At 38.1% G+C, this 25805-nt stretch overlaps 1 protein-coding gene across 1 annotated transcript in view; it reads left to right on the top strand.

The window, feature by feature from the left end:
- The window catches only part of LOC150090313 (immunomodulatory peroxidase-like), a 43504-nt gene that overhangs the window by 8791 nt on the left and 8908 nt on the right, over nucleotides 1-25805 (top strand). Inside the window, exons 2-11 of the mRNA XM_090369075.1 lie at nucleotides 645-814; nucleotides 1146-1275; nucleotides 1579-1805; nucleotides 4533-4706; nucleotides 8876-9031; nucleotides 10824-10928; nucleotides 12397-12510; nucleotides 14569-14704; nucleotides 15828-16388; nucleotides 21120-21289. Coding sequence (XP_090225201.1) covers nucleotides 646-814; nucleotides 1146-1275; nucleotides 1579-1805; nucleotides 4533-4706; nucleotides 8876-9031; nucleotides 10824-10928; nucleotides 12397-12510; nucleotides 14569-14704; nucleotides 15828-16388; nucleotides 21120-21289 — 1942 coding nt within the window. The 5' untranslated portion in view covers nucleotide 645. The remainder of the gene's footprint in view (nucleotides 1-644; nucleotides 815-1145; nucleotides 1276-1578; nucleotides 1806-4532; nucleotides 4707-8875; nucleotides 9032-10823; nucleotides 10929-12396; nucleotides 12511-14568; nucleotides 14705-15827; nucleotides 16389-21119; nucleotides 21290-25805) is intronic.

Below are 25805 nucleotides of genomic sequence, written 5' to 3'. Positions count from 1 at the left end.
TCTTAGAAAGGCTTTTGATACTGTTGTACATGGGAGAAATGTGTTCGTACAGATCTCAACTCCAGTTGACGCCTTAAACTCCTGGTATTTTTCAGGGATGTCTGATGAGATTGTCCCACTATCCTTCCGAGTTCCTTCTGGTCATATGATGTGAGTTTTGTGGTCTTCCTCTGAGTTGCTGGACGTGCTGGTACCGTCACATTTCCATTTCATAACATCAGCTGGGGTATTTGATCGACAAGCCAGTCGATTGAGTCGGTATGAGTATCTTGTTTATCAGGGAGTTCCGATGGACTATGAAAAAAGGGGTATCCGAATACTTTGTTTGGAGGGTATTCGGTGTATATTTGGTATATATTCCAAACATATACCAGCACGTTGACGCTATAGTTAAGCTAAACATGACCAGAGCCACTTAAGAAAGGATTTTAAACACATATCAATAGATCAGTAATTTAAAAGTTAAATAAAATAAAAAACATGCCTGCGTATTTTGAAAATAACAAGCTTGACTAAAAATCAGTAGAAAACTAAAAACATCAAAAAACTGGATGATACACCCGATTATCGGACAGCTTTCAACAAAATCTAAGGGTTGTCAAGGAAAACTCTTAACTAACCAAACTTGTTTGTTTGTTTTTTAGCATGTTCCTTCTTCTGATAATTGTGTCCGTAATTAGGGAACACCTAATGGCCGACCATTTTCTAGAAAGAAAGAAACGTGCTGCGGAATTGGCCACCCAAATTGCAAGTGATATCAACAACGCAGTTAATGAGGCTGTAGAGAAACTTGACGATCAGAAGAAAACGAAGGGTAAGGAAATAATTATTTAACATTAATGCACGTGTTCTTTAGCTTATAATAAGCATGACTTCAAAGTTTTGGAAGTCATTCTTATTAAATATCAACACCCAAAGGTCATTCCTTCTTTCAGTTCATGGATTTTACACATTTTTAGTATAATGTAACATTTTAATTTCATATAAATTTACATAGAATCTTAATTCTCACTTCTAGCATTTTATATTTTCAAGTTTTCTAGAAGAAAAATCAATAATTTATTCTAGTAAACTCTAGAATAATTTCTTTAAGAAAATTCAATAAAAAATACCTTATTTTTCCTAATGCGGGAAGTCTTTTCCAGATCCCACAGTACAATGCAACAATTCATTGAACTGTAAACACCAGCTTATGGTAAAACAAACTTCCATATCCAAAGACCAAGAAGATTATGGAAAGGTATTTGAAATCGCAACTGAAGATTTACAACAAAAGTAAGTACACGTTTTCTTTAAAGGAAATCATATTGAATTTTTAGCAGTGATTAAGAGAAAAAGTACCGGTACTAAGAAAATTCTTCCATGTGGTCACCTAAGGTGGAATTCCTATGATTGCTTTTAACTACATTTTTTTTTCATTACAACTTAAAAAAAAGCAGCAAACTCATAATTTCAAATAGCAAGATCGATCCAAGAAATAAATAGAGGTCGTTTTTTTTCTCAGTATATTTGAAGATTTCATAATTCGGCATTTTCATAATCATGAATATCTCTAAATTTCTTTGATGTTTTTCTCAGGTTTAATCTGTCCTCGGACGAAATACTGTCACTGTCGAACGCAACCTTTGAAAATGGATCCTCCGCGAATGAGATTTACCAGAAGTGCGTCAATAAATTTAATTACACTTGCAATGCGGCTAGCAAGTACAGAACAGCAAATGGAAGTTGTAACAACTTGCAGAAGCCCTCATGGGGACAATCGAATACGTGTTACCGTCGTTTTCTCCCAGCAAGCTATGCCGATGGTAAGATTGAATATGCATTAAGTGACATATTTATTCAGTGTTTTTCCATTTAACACATACGGCATATTATGTCAGTTTATAAGGATCGATATAACGCTGACTAGAAGCTGAATGAGTTTTAGGTCATATTAACTTATCTTGTGGTCACTTTGTAGCCTGATGGGGATCCTATTACTTTTTAATAAAAATATATAATAATAAATAAATAAAATAAAATAAACTCAAATCGTAAAATAACATATTTAGTTGAAATCGTCTCGGCTGTTCTTGTTCTGGTAAATTCCGTGTTGCATTCTACTATTAAAAAAAAAGTTTTTCAATCATTCAAACAATCCATAGAAAAACTCTAACGATTATTTTCCGAATCTAACCACTGTCACAAATATTGGAAATTGAATAACAGAACTCGACTTCTGTTCAGCATACGAGCACAAATTACCCTTCTCTGTCCTAGTCACTTTACCAATGCAATATAAGTGATCTTCCGACAATATTAATGAGCATCACGGTAGAAAACCAACAAAATTACAGCCATAACCAAGATTCTCTAAGAAGTCATTTTCTGAGACTTGTCATTTCTGAACCAAACATGTGGGAAAGCTGTAAGTGGATAATTCAAGACAGTTCCCTAAGGAGTGTTCTTCTTTTGGCATGTCACTTTCTGACTGTTCATAACAGAGGTCCACCTCACTAATAACTTTCTATCAGTGATCAACAGTCAGCAGCGCAGCAAGTGGAAGCTGACTTTCTTTAATTTGACATAATCAAAAATTACAGGAGAGGCCAGTTTATACTATTTGTAAGATATCACGTATAAATTAAATAAAAAGTAATAAAAGTCGCCTTCAACGAAAATTTTAAAGTCAAATTTTAATAGTTGAGATGGGATAACAGGTGCGTAATTAGTAGGCGCCCTTCAAAAGACTGGTGGTCTTCTGAAGAATGTGGTTCTATATGTCTTGCCCGCACAAAACTACTTGTTTTATGTGCAACTTGTTAAAAAGATCAACTACGTTGGCTGAAAACATTCTCTTCCCCTCTGAGCATTTCAGATGAAGGTAAAACAGTTGACCTAAGCGCATATCTGCACGAGGCGAGTACCTTGAGAACTGAACTGCTCGAACTGCTTGAACGGTTTGAAAATGTTAATAATTTAAGGTACACATCGTGATGAAGGACGAAACCTGGTTAATCTACTTCAAACCAGAGACATAAAGGCAGTCCAAGGAAGTGACATAATGCACATTCTCCAAGGCTAAAGAAGTTCGGAAAATTTTCGCACAGCGATGTTTCTTGAGGGTGTGAGGTAGTCGCTGTAGAACTCAGGACAAGAATTTTACCAGGAAGGCATACACTGATGGTAATTTACCTAATTACTCGCCTTATCTGCGCCGATAGCACAATGGTATCGCCACTGTCTTCCCCACACCATGTGGAAAAGGCTTGGGTTCGAATCCGTCAACGACGCGAGGAACTTTTATGTGTTTTTTTTCACTCCCTTGCTGATTAGTCAGTCTAAGGCGTAGACAGCAAGGTTTTCCACCCTGGAAACTAGGATTTCTCGTCCAGCAAAGCAGGCAACTTGGAAGGAGGAGAACACAAGCAATTTACAGACACAACATGCATTTGGGCAGCCTAAACGATTTTCCGGGTGACCCCTAGGGTGACACTTTCCTTAAGTATTCGTCTTCCCAGCTAGCAAAGTTGTTCCAACCGCCGTTTTCTGCATAGCGTGGAAAAGGCTTGGGATTCAACGCCGTCGAGACGAGGGATATTTTTTGCGCTTTTTCGCATAGTGAATACATTAGTCAGTGTCGGGAGGTGTTTTCGGTTTTAGCTCCGGGAAAATTTGTGTTTTCCGTCCAGAAAAACAGACAAATCGACTAAAGAATGCAGGCATTACATACATAATACAGGGTCATCGAAAAAGGTGTCCGTGAGTTTCCTTTTAATTATCTACCGAAATATTTTATCGATTGCTGTGGTCATAGCAGTAACAGTGTGGTAACTACGTTTTATTTGACACCACACAGTGTAGTACCACACAGTTAGTACGTTACTTTGTGGTTACTGGTACTCATAGGCAGTAATTTGCATTTGTCAATGTTAAACTTCAATTGTAATTACTCAGCCCATCTGCCTAACTTTTCTAGATTTCCAGTTTTCCAATTATTTGAATATTTGAGTCGAAATATAATGCAGAAATCTTTATTACTTAAAATATAAAAATTATGTATAAGTGAGTCCGTGACGATGGTGGTAGGGGTGGTACATTCTATGTGCAGAATGAAGCTCATTTCTTTGTGACACAGACTGACGTTACTAATATTGATGGTAAAATTCAGGCTAACAATGGTAAACGCAATGGTAAACGCAATCGAGGGGTGGTACATATTACACGATAAAGCGCCTAATGATATAATTTAGCGTACATGTGGGTATCTGTAAATCTGGGTATCCTTCGGTGGGTTTTCTGGAGGCAAAACTGGATTTTCCACAGGAAAAAATTCTGCAGCCCTGGATGAGAACTACTAACTCAGCCAAGTTGCAAAAAAAAACATAAAAGGTCAATTTTTGTTTTTTTGAATATGTCTTAAATGTCACTTTTTTTATTTATTTTAACGATGCTCTCAGTCTTTCATGTCGATGACATAACGATATATAATTGATCTTTATTTCATGCTTAAAGAAGAGTTTAGTAATAACATCTTCAACTATAATTTTCAGGGATTTCTACCTTTCGAAGATCGGTAGTCAATAATGAGGAACTTCCAAATCCACGTTATATTTGTCATACAATCTGTCCGGATGTGAATCAGCCAACCAGTACTACCCACATGTATATGCAATTCGGACAGTTCCTAAGCCATGACATCAACTTTACACCTGTGACCACACCAGGTAAGTTGAGGTACACTTTAGTTTCTATTAACCTACCAACAGTTAAAAAAAATCTGTGTTCGCAGTGAAGAGAATTAACAACATTAACTTAACTATATTAAGAGATATTAAGTGACTCTTAATCTATCTCTGTTCAAAGTAACTGTTTAAGTGACCATTAATCTATCTCTGTTCAAAGTAACTGTTTAAGTGACTCTTAAGCAGTTATCTCTGTTCAAAGGTGCTTTCTGTTTTCCTCGAATTTCTGTCAATAATAATAAAATGAGATAATTATAAAATAATTATTTCAAACGGGTTTGGGGTAAAAGCCATATTACAAAAACTGTATAATGTTGCCTCATTCTGTACGTAACGTACAGCGAAGTATGTTTGCTACTTAGTGCATCGATCTCATATTGTGGAGGTACTCTACCATGAATTGTCTAGGGATTGCAATACTCTTAATAAAACGCACTGCTCCAGTGCTCCAGTGGAGAATTGCATTGATATTTTACTTAAAGAGTGGCCACTGCCTAGAATCAGGTTTTAATTTTTGGATAAAAAAATTCAGAATCTAAAAAGAAAACACAAGCTTCTGATAGACAGTAGACGAAACCAAAAAAAAAAGTTGTCATAAGAGCCGAACATAGGATGTCAAACACTCCGTTGAAACAGAAGAGGACATTGCCAATTGAAAGGAAAATACAGTATAAGGCATCAAACACTACGTCGAAACCAAAGAGACCACAGAACAAACTGTCAACCTCAACTGAGCTCAAGAATTCACAAATCTACTCAGACCTAGGTTTTAATTTTGGAACAAAAAGTAACTCCAAATCTCAAAAAAAAAAAAAAAAAAGCAAGCCTATATAGACAATATTCGAAAGAAAAAAAAAAGTTGGTGGGAAGGAAACAGAGGCGCACGTGAGGCGTGAAACATCTGGGCGAAAGAGCAGAGGCCACTGCAAGCCATCCAACTTCCAACCTCAACTTATCTCAGGATTGAATGGTCCACCCAGGCCCAGATCCAGGTTTCGAGCCTTTCCGGAATCTTATCGATGAGCAGGTAGGCACAGTAAAGACCTGAACAACCGAGTAAGAGGAAATATCCACAATATGTGAGATGAAAGAAAGTGCATTAAATAAAATGAATTCAAATGGCTTTATTGGCTAAACCTTTATGCCACGATATCTCTATAACGTTGGTTGTTTTAGGATTTAGGCGCATCAGCAACTTGGACCATATTCCGCTGCATATTGCATATGTCTGAAAATTGCGCGTGTTTCTTGATAAATTTGCTGTTTTCTGAAAAAAAAAAAAAAAACAAATTCCGGGAAAACCATGCTACCTACGACTGACTAACTCGGACACCTTGTGAAAAAGGCCCATAAAAGTTTCTCGAGTCTTTGACTGGATTCGAACTCGGGTCTTTTACACCCGGTGTAAAGAGAACGATAATTATAACTACGTAACACTGTACATGAAGGGCATAGCCTTGTTCTGTACATGACATTGAGCATATAAATTTTCTCAACGCTACGTACAGAACGAGGCTAATTATTCCCTAATTAGTTTGCTAAATGAGATTTCAAGAAAATATTAAAATCATTCTAATAGAAATAGCATTATTGTTAGAAAAATAACATTATGTTATTTGCATGCGATAACGTTGTTTATTAAACAGAGTGATCATTTTAAATGAGAACTCTTGAAAATGCGAATAATTTAGTTTTACTCGAAATTAACCATAAAAATGAACCATAAAATTGTGCCATTATTGATGCAATTTTATGATTCATTTTATGGTTATAGTTCTTCGTATGGTTCGCAGCAAGTCTACGTAACTCGCGACAGGCTTCTACAACAAAAGGGAATGTCATGCGGCAGTTGAGATGCAGCGATGAAGAAATTAAAATTGTTTCCGTTACAAAGTGAAGGCGCACGATCCATCAGATTGGACCTTCGGAGCAATATGGCCTTAGTTGCTAATGCTCCTAAAAACCAAATAACAACAACAACAATTGGACCTTCTTCTAATTGATGAGGCTGGTGTCACCTGACTTGGTATGTAACTTTTCAGAATACTAGTCTAAGGTGTTCGAAAATCCCAATGCAGTGCATGAAACTACCCTACACCCTGTGAAGATTGAAGTGTAGTAAGCAATGACTCGTTGCAGGATTGTAGAACTCATCTTTTCAGAAATCATAACCGATCGACGGTACATTGACATAGTCCATGGATTACTAAGACACCTCACTGAGTCAGAAGAAATTGCTGAAGAGTAGTATCAGCAAAGTAGCGCAACAAGCCACACTTTAGGTACGTCCATGGCCGAATCATCTTTCTTGTTCAGAGATCGCATCATTTCAAAAATAACATGGTCACTACGTTCGCTATATTTGTGATCACTAAACGTTTTTGTGGGACTATGTCAAAGACAGTAAAAGTACTACAGACCAACATATCCAACACGCTGCAGGACAGTCATTGTGTGTAGCACTGTTGGTATAATCACCGTCCTCCCCACACCAGGTGGAAAAAAACGTGAGTTAGAATCCCGTCGATGACTTGAGGAATTTTTATGGCTTTTTCACAAATGGATAATTATTTTTTATGGATCTTTTTCTCGCCTGATCTCCAGATGAGAGGAGCACAGCTTTTTCTCCCGGAAACTTGGTTTTTCTTCCATCAAATAGCAGACAGATCACCAAACACATTCAATTTACAGACATATTATATTCGGTGCCATATGACTTAAGTTGCTGATGCGCCTAAAACTCTACAACAGCCAACCAGCCAACGCTGCAGGGAGCGTTTTTGAACATGTTTCGTCATGTTGTTTATGTTGTGATCATGACGGTAATTATTTTAAACATTTTTGTGACAAATTAAGCAATGCCAGGTAATAAGGAATGATATTTATAAATTTTATGTCGTTAGCACTCTATAATTAGAAGTTATTTACTTACTTACTTACTATCAGTTTACTAACACAAGGTTCACCCCCTGTACAGCAAGTGGGCTAGGAAGGTGTACGGAAATTTTAAAATATACATTATACACTTTTGTACAAATTTTCAGATCTTTACAATATAATTATTATATAATAATAACTATTAAATAGATATATATATTTGCTTAATTGTATTCACTTTGAAATAACATAAATCTTGATAATTGAAGAGTTAAATACATAGGTTGACTTCTTTATCAGCAACTAACATAACAGATTTATTTATATTCATTATATTATTGCATTTAATTGTTCATATCATCGAATTTCTAATAAAAACTGCTCAATTTTCACAGCAATCCTGGTGATTTAGTCCAGATTTGGTCTATAATTTGGCTTCTGTAGGTTTTATTGACTTCAACTTTACCGGATCAATGGAGAAGGTGTTGAAGTGTTCAATGGTGCTACATGGGAACATTCCTTTTAGGGAGCCCAAGTTTGATAGCTTCATCCTAAGTGGGTGATGGCTTCTATTTCTTCCTCTTGTTAGTGCGATGATATCTTCTATTTATGGGGTATCAATATGGCGAGTTAGCAGCTTGGTAAGCGTTGACAGATTTTTTTTGAGGACAATAAGCTTCCAGGAGGTCATGCCTAGGTTGACTAGGAGAATGGATTTCGAGATGATGAAGGGGTTCCCTCCCAGACGGTTCAGCCACCGCAGAATCCAATAGTCCATTGATAGAAATTTATTACATCGAGAGGTAGATGCAGAGGACCAGATTTCTGAGGCATATAGTGGTATGGGCGTGAGATATCTATTAATGTATTGTCCAATCAGTCTGGTGTTGTGACAGCCTGCGAGCTCCTGGCGGATAGCCCAGAAAGCAGCATAGGTCTTCTTCTTTGCCTAATTTGCCTTCTGTGCCTATTTGCATTTTCACGAGGTCTCATTTAAAATGATCATCGAGTATTACTGAAATAATAATATTTTAATTAAGGTCTTTATTTATTTATTTTATCGCATATTTATTACTTATATATATTTTTTATGTATTCTTGATATATTCATTTAACAATGCTTCACCTTTTCCTTGTGTACCTATTTGAATATTATGTGATACCGTCTCTATACCATTCCACCAATCATGGCTGTTCCGTAGTATATGGATAACAACGATCAAATAAGTAAATTTCTTGCCATTTATTATTTATTTATTTATTATTTTTTACAGCTAATAACGAAGTCATCCAGTGCTGTCCACAACGACCTGATCAACAAGAACAATGTGCTCCAATTGAAGTCTATGCAAATGACACATTTTACTCTCAATTTGGCATCACATGTATTGATTTTGTACGTTCTGTAGGCTGCCCATATTGTGAAATCGGTAAGTTATATCTCTTCAATATTGAAACTTTTATAATTTTCTTAGTGTTAGTAACTAACTAATGTTGAGGCATGGCCTGAGTTCTGTCTCAGCAATAGGTACGTACTTTCAACGACCCGAGGTAACAATAGCTCAGGAAGCATACTAGTTTAGGCGCATCTGCAATGTAGGCCATGTTGAGCCGTATATCATATGTCTGCAAATTGAGTGTAGTCGGTGGTCGATTTGCTGGTTGGCCGAAAAACCACTCTACCCTCGCCTGAGATCGACTAACTCAGCCCCAATCTGAAAAACCATAAAAATTCCTCGCGTCATTGACGGGATTCGAACCCATGACTTTGCTATCCAATGTGGAAAGGACAGTGATTATATCAGCTGTGCTACCCACGATTGCCTTCTTCCTGCCTTTATGGCAATAATGTACCTTTTACTTTATTGGCTACAGTATATTCAATAAAGATTTATTTATTTTGGCCGGTACAGATGCAAAAGCAGTTTATCAATTAACGTTTTGTGTCTGCAAATGAAAGGAGGTAAGGAAGAATCGATTGCTAGTGGAATTTGGAGGTGTTTATCTCCTTTTTTTTCTCTTTCTTTTTCTGGTGTTTGTGGTTTCCAGACTATCATTTTTACTCAGAAAAATGTACAACGAACAAAAAAAAAAAAAAAATAAGATAATCATGAACGATAGAAGAGATATCGGAAGAAAATATAGAAACGGGACTTATTGTTCGGAAATTCAACAAATCGATCGTTTACTGTTCGATTTTAACCAACAAGAAACGGAGTACATCGACGCTACTCTACGTATAATACTGAACACGAGGGATGCCCACGATTTACGTTTTGTTCTCAATAGAAAAAAAATTCCCACACGATGGGCTTTGGTCAACTAAGTCAATCAACAAAAATAAACGGAACAGATTTAATCGCATTGGACTTCACAGATCAAAATAATTTGATCCCTGAGATGCTGTAGAGCTACGGCCAGTACTGATATTCAAATTATTGGTGACAAACATTTCGCGGAGGCCGATGCGATTAGCAATAATGTAAACAAAGAATTTTTCGGCAATATATCCACGGTGCGAGAAACAGGTTAATGTACATCTTTACTTTTTCAATTCAACTAATCATTATTCGACTGACCCATAACGAACACAAAATTTGATGTAAATCAATCACGATTCAAAATATATTCATCACACTGACTGTTTTGGGGAGCTAGGAGTTGGCAAAGAAACCGGGCAGGGAGGAAATCCCCTAATCATGTGTTTAAAAAACTATAATGCAAGGGCCCTAGAAGACAGGAAGAATTCTTAGAGGCCTCTTCAAAATATTTAGAAAAATTTAGCAAAATATTGATAAAAGATTATCGCTGTATAGTTAAACGTGAACGACAAAGAAAGAGAGAGAGAACAATCTAGTTTTCTGAATGCAGAGGAGGGTATCGCTTCCTCTGTATCCAAAAAAACAGTGTATTTGTGTCCACAAAGCATAGAAGTTCAGGTCAGTTCAAATGGAGAAATTGAAAGTTAATTGACGTGCAAAAAGTTTTTGGTTTGGAGATAAGCAAGCAATGTTCTCAAAGATTATCTCCTAATGTCCCAACTCTCAACACATTTTGAGTTTTACTATAGGTTCATGTTTGGTGCCATCATATAAAAATCATTGCAGAGAAAGAATATAATTTATTTAGCAATTTATCCTTCCAGGCGCTCAAAATATTGATAAAAGATTATATCTTTCTTTTTTATTTAAGAAATTTACAGTCACTCTTTGTTTGCTGCAGGTCCGAGAAATCATCTTGATCAAGTAACTATGTTCATCGATCTCTCATTAGTGTATGGAAATACAGAAGAGGAAACAAAAGAACTTCGTCAGGAAAATGGAACAGGTATGCAATTATTATGACAGAATTTGCACTTTGTTACATTCAGAATAACTTTTTATGCAATAAAAATCCAAGTGATAAAATAGACAAATATGACTTTTGTACACAGCCCAAGTACTAAGAAAGTGACTAGGTACTATAATGTATTATTCAGAATGACAATTTTAAAAAATGAAAATCCATCTCAATAATACACTGCGTACTTGGCCATTTTATTAGGACCGCAGGGCATGTGCAGCACCCTTATGCAAAAATACAACTGGTCACATTGTGTGTAATATGACAGAAAAGCGCTATGAATACGAGGGGTGATCATTTAATTAGAAGACTGGTACAAGATTTTATGTTTACCGCCCGTGTCTTCTGATTGCTATTGAGCAGACTCTGTCTGCGCATGCCAGTACTTGTCGAGCTAGTGTTACGTGAAGAGTTTTTATTAGCCGCGAGTCACTGACGATCGTTTTGAAACAAGTACCATGTGGGACATACAGATTGAACAACGATGTGCGATTCGTTATTGTGTCAGAAGGGGCTTAAATGCTGGGAAACAGTTAAAAAGATGAATGAAGCATATGGTAATGAGTGTCTTGGCAGGACGACCATATTCCGGTTTAACCGAACTTTCCGGTGTGTGAAGTGGTTTCTCCATCAAAACAATGCCAGGCCCCATATAATTTTGATCAAAATTCAAGTCAATATTTTTGAGAAAAATATTGACTTTTTTTTTTCAAGGACAATATTTTTACATAAATTGTGTATAAGCCAGTGAAGATGGCGATTATCCACGATGCACTTCGAAATTAAAAATAACATCAAGTCACATAATTAGCATTAGCATTAGTAGAGGCATTGAGCTTGCTCAATGCATTCAAGGTCTTATACACCTCAATCAGATCACCTCGCAGGTGCCTAATATCCAGACTGCAATTTGCAGAACTTTTCTTAGCAAGAACACCCCTTTGTTCCCCTCAACAATCTCGTTGCCCTTCTCTGTACTCGTTCCAGCAGCTCTACATCCTTCCTAAAATGAGGACTCTAGACATGTATGCAGTGTGAGGCCTCTAGACATGTATGCAGTGTGAGGCCTCTAGACATGTATGCAGTGTGAGGCCTCTAGACATGTATGCAGTGTGAGGCCTCTAGACATGTATGCATGTATACATCCTTCCTAAAATGAGGCCTCTAGACATGTGACCTGACCATTGCCTTATACAAGGGGATAATCGCCTCCTTATCCCTGCTAGCAAAATTCAGGTACAGTATATCATTGACAAAACTTCATAAGCTGTCCTGGCAGCCTGTGTACATTGCTGAATTGTTTATATATAGTTTCTTGTAGGAAAATATATATGTTATACAAACATACTTGAGCTACAGAATATATTCCGTAGCCCTGTTGAAATGAAACAAAAATAAATAAATAAGATTTTGCTGTCCTTGAAATTAATAGTTGATTTTTTGTTTTCCAAAGGATATTTATTGCAGGTAACAGACAGCGAATTTGGAGAACTCTTGCCTCCCAGCAACGACATTGCTAATGATGAATGCAGTCGTCCAAAAACGAATGAAATATGTTTCAGAGCAGGTATGTTTTATGTACTAAAACCAGCTAATAATAAATCTGCAATTATCCTGAATGATCAATGTGCAAAACTTGTACACATTTTTGGTAACAGTTCGTAAAGCTTCCAGACATATTATTTAATATGTCTGGAGTTAAAGTTTCATCCGTACTGGGGAACAGGGTTCGCGTTCATTCCAAACTTAAAGAACCAGGCAAAGAAAAATGTATTGCGTACTGTAAGTGGTACGGGCAACATAGGACAGCGAAAATTGAAATCTTAGACTGCACGTTCTCAGAAGGGCAACCAGAAATTCGTATGGGGGGAAAAATAGTAAAGTTTTTGTTATGTTAATAAATAAATCCGTATATTACTTTAATAAGTATTTTACTAAGGTTAATCGTGTTAATCGTACAGCCCCGACGAAAGGATGTGAGTGTCCAGTGGGCCACTTTTAATAAGCAGAACAGGCGCTGAGGGATGAACCAAAAAGTCGGGTTACGGTGTTCAATATACGGCGTTTAAAAGCAAAGCAGTTCAATAAATATTGAACTGCTTTGCTTTTAAAACTGGAATTTGGAATGTCTAAGTTTAAATATAAAATATACAGATGCATACAAAAGCAGCATGATAAATACTAATTAAATGACTAATATGATTATCTACCCTTGGTTAGCAAAATATTTATTACAGTAAGATATTTATTTATTTATTTTATTTCAAAATTAAAAATTTAACTTTAAAAACTGCAGCCCTCGACACAGCAAAGACTGAAAAATAGTAAAATCATAATTGCTAATGACTCTTTAACTAGCAGTTACTCGTCAGAACCGCCTGAGTTTTCCAATAAGTAAATAAAACATAGGGATGCAGTTATTTAGAAAGCTTTTATTAAAAAATAATAGCAAAGGTTTCCATGAATATAATATGCTAAATATTTGTGGGAGTGTGGTTTTTCTTTCTTTTTACTTATACAAAACTACTTACAAGAATGTATTCATTTATATTTAATCTATTCATTTATATTTAATCTATTCATTTTCCTCATTTAATACATAATACATGCGCTCATTTCCATAATTTTTTTCTCAAATTAACAATATCAATTCTCTCTACAACTGCAATCACTAAACTAATTAAATTCTAATCATTTCCTCATATTCTCTTAATCAGCAATAATAATTCTCTTCACAACAGCAATCCATATGCTAACTTAATAATAACAAATCCGTATATCTCTCTTAATTTAGCAATATCAATTCTCTTTAAAATTCAACCAATAAACGAACTCAATACGAAGATGCTGTGGTACAGAGCATTAAGATGAAAATAATTGTACTGCAATATCCACAAAGAATTTATCGTAAAACATTTCCTTATATTTCTCGAAATTTCTTCAACTTCAACCTTCCTCTAAAATAATCTATAATTTTATCTAAGCACTCTTTCCAAAACAACACAATTCAGAGGAATTACGCTCCATCTCTTTCACGGTGGGGTTTCTTTGTGCGGATTCCTTCCGCGAGTGCGGAGATGTGTCTCTTCTTCGTTGAAATCTGCCATATAGCTCTTCCAGTATTGTCTTATTTTGGGGAAAGTTCTCTGCTAATACCGAAGGAAATTACCACAGCAGCAGCAGTAAAAGCCAAGAGCACTATCTTACTGGCCTGTTACTCAGCTTCCGGGTTAACTTCTAGCATAGGAACATGCTCGACGACAGATAAGCTAAACGTTCCCTAATAATGTTATTGCTTAAGGAGTAACTGGACAAGACAGGTACCATTTTATTTTACTCTTTTCGATACATTCTCTCCTAACACTGAGACTTCTCTCCTCCCACCCCACACACACACACACACAACTAAAACAGCTTATCTTTATTCCTGAACTTTTAATTTTAACCTACTTCTGCACCTGATCATACCATTATTTACTATATTCCTTAAGTGCCCTATCGCCAGGCCTAAGATGAAAGTTATTCTACTACAATATGCACAAAGAATTTATCGTAAAAATGTAATCTTATGTAACTGTTGTGTAGCTGCGTTCACAAATAAAACTTTTTTTTATTTCGTGGGCAGGTGACGTGAGAGTAAACCAACATCTAATGCTCACCAGCATGCAGACTCTATGGCATCGATATCACAACAAGGTTTGCAGAAAACTCGCAAATATTAACCCATCCTGGGACAACGAGACAGTTTTTCAAGAAGCAAGGTATGTTTTTTTTTGTATCCTAAACAAGGGGATTTTCGCTTTTTCCTATTTCTCAGTGACTGCATGGTCATAACAATTCAGCCTTAGTTCATTTTTGGTTCTTATGTTGGAGAATTTTTTCAACATGTATTGACTAGTTTGGATGTAGATTGATTAGTATAGGTGAGCCTTTAATATTTACTATTGCTGTATTTTTTTTAGTAGTTCAGGTAGAATACAATATACACAAAAAATCAGATGTGTAAAGGGAAACTGTTTCCTTTTATATATCACTTATAAACAGTATAAATGAAGCCAGATAACCTTTTAAAGATCTCTTCGGGGTTTTCGGTCTTTGGACTCTTTCAAAAGCTCGGCGTCTTTGTTTTTAAGGACGAACATTAATAGTTTTATATAATATAACACAAAAACATTCATTTACATTTATTCACTATAAAAATACAAACAAAATTATTAAGTTAGATTTATTGGTAAGTCAGGATAACATTTTGCAAATTTTTGACCTCAGTCAGTATTCAATCACAATCAAATTAAACGATATCCAAATTAAATGGCGACATTTCAGATCCAGACTCAGAATTTTGCCATCAGGCAAAATTCTGAGTCTGGATCTGAACTTTTTTTTTCTGCAGTTTTGGATGGATGAAAATTTTGAATAAAAAGGCTGTTTTTCTCGGCAGAGCACACCCCCAACTATTAGCGACAAAATTACAACGTTAATTTTGTTGCTTGGACAACCAGAAAATGGAATAGCCTAATGGTCAATTATGCTCACGCAGTGCTTTGATCTCTCCACATTTAGAAATTTCAATCCTTAGCCCTCACTTCTCTACAAGCAACTGGTGTCTTAAGACTACTACCTCTCAGACCAATTTCATTGAAGTTGAAACAAACCTCCTTAAACCTGGATCTGATTTTCTTGAGGATAAATGGCGCAAACTTTTTGCTAAACGATTCCAGATCCTAATTAACTCATTCTGTGCCGTATCCATACCGCATAGAGACGAACAACCTGCTAAATAATATTCCTTTAGTATTTCCATGTTTCTATATTTATATGATAAAGACAACTTCCTTACATACAATTATCTGATGTTTTTGTTTTCTGCTTTTCCTACTACAGGAGCATCGCTATTGCAAGCATGCAGATGGTGGTCTACAATGAATACCTTCCTCTAACTCTCGGAAAGAAAGAAATTTCGCATTTTGATTTGGGTGTTTTATCGTCTGGTTACAGTGCGTACAATCTTAGCAATGAGCCGACACTGTTAACAGAATTCTCATCTGCTGCCTTTAGACACCATTCCTTTGTCAATAATAATATATCTCTTATTCATCCCTTCCAGGATAAAACCGGAGTTCGTTTGAAAGACATGTTCTTGGATCCATTTTCCCTCTATAATGGATCACTAGACAATTGTGTTGAAGGAATGTTATATGAGCCTTCCCAAACGTTTGACAATTATTTCGCTGAAGATATTACCAATTATTTGTTTGCAACTAAAAATGGCCCTGGACTTGACCTTTGTGCAATTAATATTCAGAGAGGGAGAGATCATGGATTGGGTCCGTATGTCGACTATGTTCGAAAGTGCAGCGATCTGGTCATAAAGAAGTTTAGCGACCTCTCTAATTACGGACTGATGACTGAAAAGAGTGTCCAGCAACTGGAGAATGTATACAGGTAAGATAATTCTTTAGAATTTTTGTTTCTTCATCGCCGATTTCTTTCATAAACCCCAAACGTACGCTCATGTACAGGAGCTTATTTTACGATTATTGAATATAGAGCCTTTTGAAAAATTGGTTTCTTAAAATTCTTCTCACAACTTTATCTGTTGTTTAAGAGGAATAATAAAGGGCCATTGCCATCCACAATTATAATATGCCCACATTACTAATCTTCACGCAATATGATTGTGTAATTTTACTTTAACATTGCTAATATTTCTGTAATGGTGTTACAAAAATATTAGCAATGTATTTTATACTACCATTTTCCAGGCATACGTAATATTCGGATATTTTCTCCATTTTCAATATTTTCGCATCCTAAAATTCTTTCTTATATAGGCATATCTCGCTTAACAACAGGATTAGGTTCCTCGAAAACGAGTCGTTAAAAGAAATATCGTCTTAAGTATATGGCAAAGTCCTATATCTCTCATGTTAAAATGACATAAAAAAAATCAAGTAGTAAACTTTAAATATAATATCAGCGTAAAAATGGTTGTTAGAGCGCATACAGTAATAGTGAAAGAAAGAAGCGAAGTTGCCTATTTTGCAGAAATGTTGTAATAACATCTGACTAACTAAATAACAGCGTCGTTGGTTTATTTAATGCGGAATCATCCCTATTAGTCCTATCACCATGGAAGAAAGGAAAATTGTAAAACAAAGTTACTTTTTTTGCCTTAAAAGGTGACCACTGGAGTTTATAAATGACAGGATGGGCACCATTTGTGACAGGGGGCACTATTTTGCGCCTTGTTTGTTCACAAACAAGGCACAAAATAATGCACAGAACAAAACAAACATGACACTCAAACAATGTGACTGGCGGACACGGGCACACAGCTAAAGTCTGAATTACTTTGAAGTGAACATTACGCACGATCAAACTGCGTGACGCCTCGAACTAGAATGGTGATCACATCAGCATCACTGTTGCCAACTGTAATCAGTTGAAAATAGCTGAGCCACAATGCAAAAATAGATAAAATCCTATATTAACAATGAAAAAAAAAAATATAGCTAAAGGGAATTTAAACGATTGGTGTATATTCTCAGAAAAACGACAGGGAAGAAACGTACCCCGGTGCCCCTACCCTGAATCCGCCACTGGCTCCAGGGTATCCATTTTTTCACTCTTATCGCGCATTCTTTGGTCTCCAAGTTCAAGCAGTTCTTCGGCAGTCAAATCTTCACCATATAATTCAGGGAGATTGACCACATCAGCCTCCTCAACTATTCAAGCAAGACTCTTTTTGCAATCTCCAATATCCTTTTTTGTATATCACTTGCTGGCTTTTCCAGTCCAGGGTAATGAGTGCAATCATGCCATAGCGTTTCCAAGTTCTATCCATATGTGATGTATTAATTTCTTACCATACTGCTGTTCCACTCATGAGCATTATGGATCCATTTTTTAAATGGATCTAAAACGGGAATATTAAAGAAAAGTTAATAAACGAACCAAGTAAAAGTAGAACAAGTAAAAAATGGAATGTATAGTACTTTCTCCTTACTAAATAACATTTGGTAATAAAAGTCCCAATATATATTTTTACTCAGCTTGGAGCAGTGCTGTTTGATGATGCTCTTTTTAATATACTGCTGGACAAAATTAACACAACACGTAGAAAAAGTGGTGTATTCATTGTTTACTTTCTTCAAACTATTTTTACCACACGTTGGGCTATTAGTTACACTAGGGTAGCAGTATCTATTTCTATCCTAAATCCTTACCTAATCTCGCCTACTGTTAGCTAAACTGCCATATCATTGCCTGTGATCACAACACACAACATGTACACAAAAGTACTGCCAAGTTCTCTCTTTGCAGCAAGTCGCAAGATAGGCCAGTAGATATTCCCAATCACAAAAAAAAAACTATTTATATAGAAAAATCTCATAAATAACATACACACACATATATATATATATATATGTGTACGTGTGTGTGTTATTTATACATGTATATGTTATATATATATATATATATATATATATATATATATATATATATATATATATACAGGGTGTTTCAGTTAAACGTTTCAGAACTTCTAAGAGGGGTAGGGTACATCCTGACAACTCGAAATCATATAGCAATGTGGGGTCGGAAATGCTTTCCTGAAGCGGTGTTGTACACAGAAGCACCATAAAGAAAAGAGACCGTAAGTGAGAAATCGTTTTAATAATACATGAAAAGAAGCAAAAGGTACATGGATTAAAGTAAGTGTTCGAAGTTTCTTCCACGGGCTACAATGCACGCCTCACATCTCCGACGCATGGACATCCGAACATTCTGGAATACTCCAGGCGAATTTCGAATTTCTTCGGCAGCTACTGCGATTCTTGCAACCAGCTCCTCAGCATTGTCAACAGGGGTGTCATAAACTAGCGATTTCATATGACCCCAGAAATAAAAATCAAGACATGATAGGTCGGATGACCGAGCAGGCCAACGCACGGGACCACCACGTCCGATCCACTGTTGACCAAATGTGACATCCAGGTAGTTACGAACATCTTCGCTATAATGGGCAGGGGCTCCATCGTGTTGGAACCACATTGTCTGTTGCGTCGATGCAGAAATCTGTTCATCTCTCAAAAGTTGTGGCAATACTTGCTGCAGAAAGATCAAGTAGATAGGTCCGGTTAGACGACACGGTAACAGGTAAGGTCCGATGAGGTGATCTCCCATAATACCGGCCCATTCATTGACCGAAAATCGAATCTGTGCTGCACGACGTCGCACGACGACTTCTGTGTACAATACCGCTTCAGGAAAGCATTTCCGACCTCACATTGCTATATGATTTCGAGTTGTCAGGATGTACCCTACCCCTCTTAGAAGTTCTGAAACGTTTAACTGAAACACCCTGTATATAGGGTGATTCACTACCAGTGCGACAAACTTGCAGGAGGCGTAGGGGGCACAAAGACGAATCGGAATCACATAGCATTGCAGGGTCCGAAATGCCTTCGTCATGCGGTAGAGGACGTTGAACGGGAGGTCGCGTGAACACCGATCCCGCTGGAAGTCAGCATTTGCGAACCGATTCCCGAGGCAGTAGGATGGACGAGTATTCAAACGTTGAACTGGCCGACACGCACCTCGCGTATGGAGCTGCGGACTGTAACGGGCGCGCCGCTCTGCGCTTGTACCAGGAACGTTTTCCGCACACGCGTGCTCCTCATCATACGATTTTCTCAAGTGTGCACAGAAGGTTACGTGAGACTGGTTGTTTCACGAGAGGTACCATGAATCGACAGCGAACGACGAGGACGCCAGACAATGAGGAGAATGTCCTACGTCTTGCAGAAGGCAATCCAAGTACGAGTACTCGAGCGATAGGCCAACGATTGGGTATTTCCCAATCCACTGTATGGAGGATACTGTCAACGAACCAAATGAGTTCATACCATCTGCAACGCGTCCAATCATTGGAGCCTGCGGATTATCCACTCCGGAGCCGACCGGGCTAGCCGGGTAGGTAAAGTGCCTGCCTGGCAACCTAAAGGTCGCGGATTCGATTCCCGCCTCGGGCTGGATATCACGATGGTGCCGAACCAACCGGATTGGTTGGATATCCCGGAAACGATACACGAAGGAAGTACGAAAAAACTGGTTCCTTCGTGTATTGATCACATCATACGAAATAAATAAATAAATCCACTCCGGAGGACTTTTGCTACTTGGTTTCTTCAACAGAGTGCGGCGGACAGCGCATTTGCTGCGTCCGTATTGTTCACGGATGAGGCAAGTTTCACAAGAGAGGGAACCTTCAATCAACATAACGCCCATCTGTGGGCTTTGGAGAACCCCCATGGTACGCGAACACGTGCAACTCAACGCCGTTTCTCTGTCAATGTTTGGGCCGGCATTGTTGATTGTTGGAGACCACCTCATTGGACTGTACCTTCTGCCCCATCGTCTGGACGGTAGGGCATACTTGATCTTTCTACAGCAAGTCCTGCCCGAAGTTATTGAAGAAGCACATGTTCCTCAGTCGTTGCGCCGCTCAATGTGGTTCCAGCATGATGGAGCTTCCCCCCACATTACACCAATGACGTCCGCCAACACCTAAACGTTACATTTGGACAGCACTGGATAGGTCGTGGTGGTCCGGTTCACTGGCCTGCTAGATCGCTGGACCTATCATGCCTGGACTTCTTCTGCTGGGGTCAAATGAAGATATTGGTGTACGACACCCCCATTGATTCAGTTGAAGACCTCGTCGCTCGCATCTCTGTAGATGCCGGGGAGATTCGAGACACTCCAGGAATCTTTCAGAACGTTAGGGATTCCATTCGGCGGCACTGTGAAGCCTGTGTGACTGCTTCTGGTAGAACTTTCGAACACCTTCTGTAGCATGGCTTTTTGCCAATGTAAAACTTGTCATTAGAATGATTTCTGTTACACTAAAGAGTTGATGTTTCTGTTCTTTTCCTTTGCTTCTTTGTTCACGCGACCTCCCGCATGACGAAGGCATTTCGGACCCTGCAATGCTATGTGATAACGATTCGTCCTTGTGCCCCCCCACACCTCCTGCAAGTTTGTCGCACTGGTAGTGAATCACCCTGTATATATTGCAATAATTTTTTACAGGTCACTCCTTTTTAAAGGTTTATTATTTAGTTTAAAAGTTACTAATTCACCACGATCAAATTTGATCATGTCTTTCAGGTATGTAAGGGACATAGATTTGTTCACCGGATGTATTTTCGAAAAGCCTAAGCCAGAAGCGCTGGTTGGTCCTACAGTCTTGTGTATCATGGGCCAACAATTTGAGAAATTAAAATTTGGAGATCGTTTCTACTTTGAGCATGGTGGTCAAGCAGGATCATTTACTAATGGTAATTTGATATTTCATTTTTAGTACATTATAAATGATATTCCATATTTCATCGCAACGAATTTTGAATAAGAAAAGACTGGATTAGGCTGTATGGTTATTACTCCTGTATTATCTTGACAAATTAAAAGAATAAGTGGTAGGCAGGTCCTCGCCATGCCCTCATCACCGCTGCTTATAGTCCACAAATTGCCTAAAAAAGTAAGAAAATGAAGAAAAGTTAAAGAATCTCAACTCGAGCTCTGAGTGCTGTTGTTAAAAGATTCTTCCATTAGGTCTCGGGTTCCATTCTTCAATACTTTCACGATTCACAGCGATTAAAATGTTGTCCTTCGCCGCCTAAAAAGGATTGAGTTCGAATTCCATAAGGATGGGAAGACGTTATGTCATTTTTTAACGCCCTGGCAGAATCAGTTGGTCGCGTCCGAGAATTGCTGGTTTCCTCCCTTGAATCTCTATTTTACATACACACTGACACAACACACCAAGGCCTCACAGTCCTGGTTGCTTTTATATAAAAACAAAACATCAGACAATAACGTTGCAATTCGAAGTTTTTTTTTTTTTTTTTTTTGATGAAAACCCCCAAACACGAGAAATATTAGAACCTATAGTACTTGCTTCCGTGCTTGGGTTGGAGGTTGAGAAGACGAAAGAAGATATTTCTTGACATTGGACTTGAACTTCTGTAGATTATAATTTTCAGGAAATACGTACTAAGGAAGGTTGTTCCAGAAAACAGCAGTTGAATGAATAAACGAGGAAGATGTAAAGTTGGTTCTGTGAGCTTGAAGTTGGACAGTAAATGGATGTTGGCTGATGGTGGCACGTGTTCGGACTGTTTTGAAAGGGGGAGCGGGAATAATACAAGCCAATTCAGAAGAACAGTGCCCATGGAAGTATCTGTATAAAAGGCATGCAGAAGAAACAGTACGTCTATGAGATAGCGAGTGGAGAGACTCTTAGAGAGGAGTCATTATTTAACCTAACTGCCCTCTTCTGAATGGAATCTAGAAGCCTGAGAGAGGTTTTGGGGTCACAGCCCCAGATGTGGGAACAATATTCCATGGTAGGGCGGATTAGCGATTTGTACAGAGTGACAGCTGTTTGGAAGAAAAGTAACGCTGAGAGCTAAAGAGAGAACCACGTTTTTTAGATGCAGAGGAAGCAATAATTGTAATGTGCTTATGCCAAGAGAGATTAGAAGTCAGGGTAATCCCCAAAAGAGATATATCAACTTGCCTAGAAATCGCAGTGTCATCAAAGGTAAACAAAGGAGCAGAAGAATCCTTTTCGCGAGATATAAGAGAAGACTGAGTTTTAGAAGTATTTACTAAGTTATCTTTGCCCCGTTGGAGAATTACCTGGAGATCGGCATTTAAAGAATGGAAGCAGATATTCGAGAAGCTGAAGCTGATGGAGCAGGACAAGGTTTCTCAAAATGGAAAGTGGAATGGAATGTGCTACATTCCATTCCACTTTCCATATGGATAGGATTTACAGTCAATGGAAGAAGGTCATTAATATACAAGACGAAAAGAGTGGGGGCAGGACTGAACCTTGGGGGACACCAGCATTAGTGGAGATGTCAGAAGACAAAGAGCCATCTACCATTACCCTCAGTGAGCGATCAGAGAGAAAACTGGATAACCAATTATAAAAATCAGTTGGAAAACCATAAGATGGAAGCTTGTTTAGAAGACCTTTATGCCAAACACGATTGAAAGCCTCTGACATGTCAAGAGCAACTACTTCTGTTTCACCGAACCTTTCCATTGAATTTGTCCATAAATGGGTAACATAAGCCAGAATATCACCAGTGGATCGACACACTGACGGAATCCATACTGGCGATCGTTGATCAGACAGAAGGTTTCTAGGTAGTTTAAGAGTTGGTGGTTAATTGATTTCTCTATTACTTTAGAAAGAGTAGAAGTAATTGAACTGGGACGATAATTGGATGGGAGGGATTTGTCACCCTTTTTAGGAACTGCCTGGATATGAGCAAATTTCCAAGCAGAAGGAAAAACACCTTTGGAATAAGAAAGTGAAAAAGGGCGGCAAAGAAGAGGAGTAAGTTCAGGAGCACAGGTTTTGAGAACAAGTGGAGAAATACCATCAGGACCTGGAGCTTTCTTAGCGTCAAGATTCGTCAAAATCTTTCTGACATCCTTTTGACGGAAGACCACAGGAGGCATTGAATGGAGTGAGTTGGGAATGGTGGGAATTGTTTTACCAAGATCATTAGTACATGAGTTGGAATAAAAATGGGATGCTAACAAGTCAACCTTATACTTAGCTGAAGTGACAACAGAACCATATGGTTTTTACAGAGGTGGGAGGAAAGTTGGGCAAAAGTTGCGGCCAATAGCTTTGGCAAGAGACCAGAAAGCTCGGCTACCATTACGGCAAAAGCAAGTTTTCTACTATTAGCCTGTTCAACATCTATTTTGGACTGATTAATAACTGCTTTACAATTGTGCGAACTTTGGTGTAGACAGAAAAAGAAACTGAAGAATTGGAAACTAGCCAATTACGATATGCAACGTTCTTCTCTTGAACAGCCTTAGCATATTTGTTTGAAAACCAAGGTTTAGATAAACGACGAGATTTTAAAGTGGGGTGTGGAATAAAGGATTCCATTCCTGCAAAAATAATTTCACTGACACGATCTGAGCAAACGTTAACATCTGAAATTTCGAAACAGTAATCAGACCAAGCAAAAGAAGAAAAGAAATCTCTCAGTTCATCCCATTTTGCATTTTTGTAATGCCAAACAACACGAGGTTTTAGATAAACTACCAACATGAGATAAAGGCCCCATTGGAGAAGAGACAATCACTAAGTTGTGTTCTGAGGTGCCTAAAGGACCACTCACTTCGTCCGTTTACTTAGAAGGGTTGTTTGAGAGAAAAAGATCAAGCGTGTTGGCTGTATGGTTAGGATTGTCCGGTATTCTCGTAGGTAAATGAACGATCTGTGCAAGGTCATTACTAATTGAAAAAGCCTCAGCATCTTGACCAGCTGGGTCAGTGTGACTAGAAAACGGAAGCCAGCTGGAGTTGTGAACATTAAAATCACCAAGAAAAATTACCTCATTGTTAGGAAAGTTGGACTGGAGAAAGTCAAGTTGCAAAGAGAGGAAGTAAAAAAGCTCCAAATGATTAGTAGAGTTGGGAGAACGGTAGAGACAACAGATGAATTTGACACAATGAGGTAGAGAGATTTTAAGCCAGAGAAGATCGAAAAGAGGAGATTCCAAATTACCAAATCTCTGACAGGGAATATCGGAACGGACATATGCACAAGTACCACTTTTGAGGACAAAGGAATCATACAGCGAATAATTTGGGCATCTGAGATGAGCAGTAGTTGAATCAACCGATAACTGAGATTCTGTCAGAAAAAGTACATGGGGTTTGGCAGACTGCAAGTGGATATGGACATCGTTGAGATTAGAATTGAGACCACGTATATTTGTGAAATGAACTAGGAATTGTTTGGGAGGTTTAGGTCTTTTCGCAGATAAGCTTACTTTATTAGTTTGACAATTCATGGTGTATTGAATAGTAAGAAAAAGTGGGGGGACATGCTGTATGAAGTAATGAAATTTTTAGATATGGCGTACACGTGGTAAGAATATACCCAGATCCTTGACATAACGTGGCTTTGACAATGCCCCTCACATATACACTACTCGGACTCCCTCCAGTGACTATCTGGCAGAGTAGAGGTAGCAAGATTATACACTAGCTGATCCGGAAGCCTGCTAAAGAGTTACCAATAGGTTCAGTCCGGTGTATTATCTAGCGGCCGGCATACGAACACCGTTTTATATCTGTACCCTCAAAATGTAAGGAATATTGGATCTTGCCACGACGTTCATCATAACCTCAAAATCATCAGTCATACTGCATGATGGAAGAGATGGGGAAGGGTTGACCGGAACTTAGCTCTGGAGCCTAAACATGGGTTCCACCACTTCAAGCCTCCAATAAGCAAAGTGGTGGTATTGCATCAGTGGATGAGAGTCATCTACCACCTAGTATTGCCTGGTAACACAAAGGGGCGGCATTCCTCCATGTGGTGCGGGCACCACACCTTGACTCCTGCTTACGCTGGTTTATACCTGTGTGGTCACCCACAGTGCTTGTGCATGGAGGTTATACCCAGGATTACCAACAGTCTCACCATCATGAAGGTGCCAGCAGAGGATGTTGCTGTCACAGACCGTCCGGACTTCGCCTAAATTGGGTCCACTTGACTTGAATGTCACCCGAATATCAGCGTTTTAGACTCCCAGGTAGCAAGTACAGCTTGTACAGCATATCTGAGAGAATGTTGTGACAACCTCAAGGACCGAGTGCATAAGTGACTAATATTCCCCGCCCAGCGCTTTTATACATTCCAGAAGTATTCAATAGGATTAAGGTGCGTGGATAGAGAGAACAAAAAGTAACAGTATCATTTGTGAATTTGCATCGTGTGTATGTATGTGTGTGTGTGATAAAAACAAC

This window comes from Mastigoproctus giganteus, chromosome 2 (assembly GCF_048544385.1).
Source record: "Mastigoproctus giganteus isolate SK-2022 chromosome 2, ASM4854438v1, whole genome shotgun sequence".
NCBI classification, from domain to species: domain Eukaryota; kingdom Metazoa; phylum Arthropoda; class Arachnida; order Uropygi; family Thelyphonidae; genus Mastigoproctus; species Mastigoproctus giganteus.
Note: the sequence above shows the minus strand (reverse complement) of the source record. Positions and strands in the feature narration are given on the sequence as shown.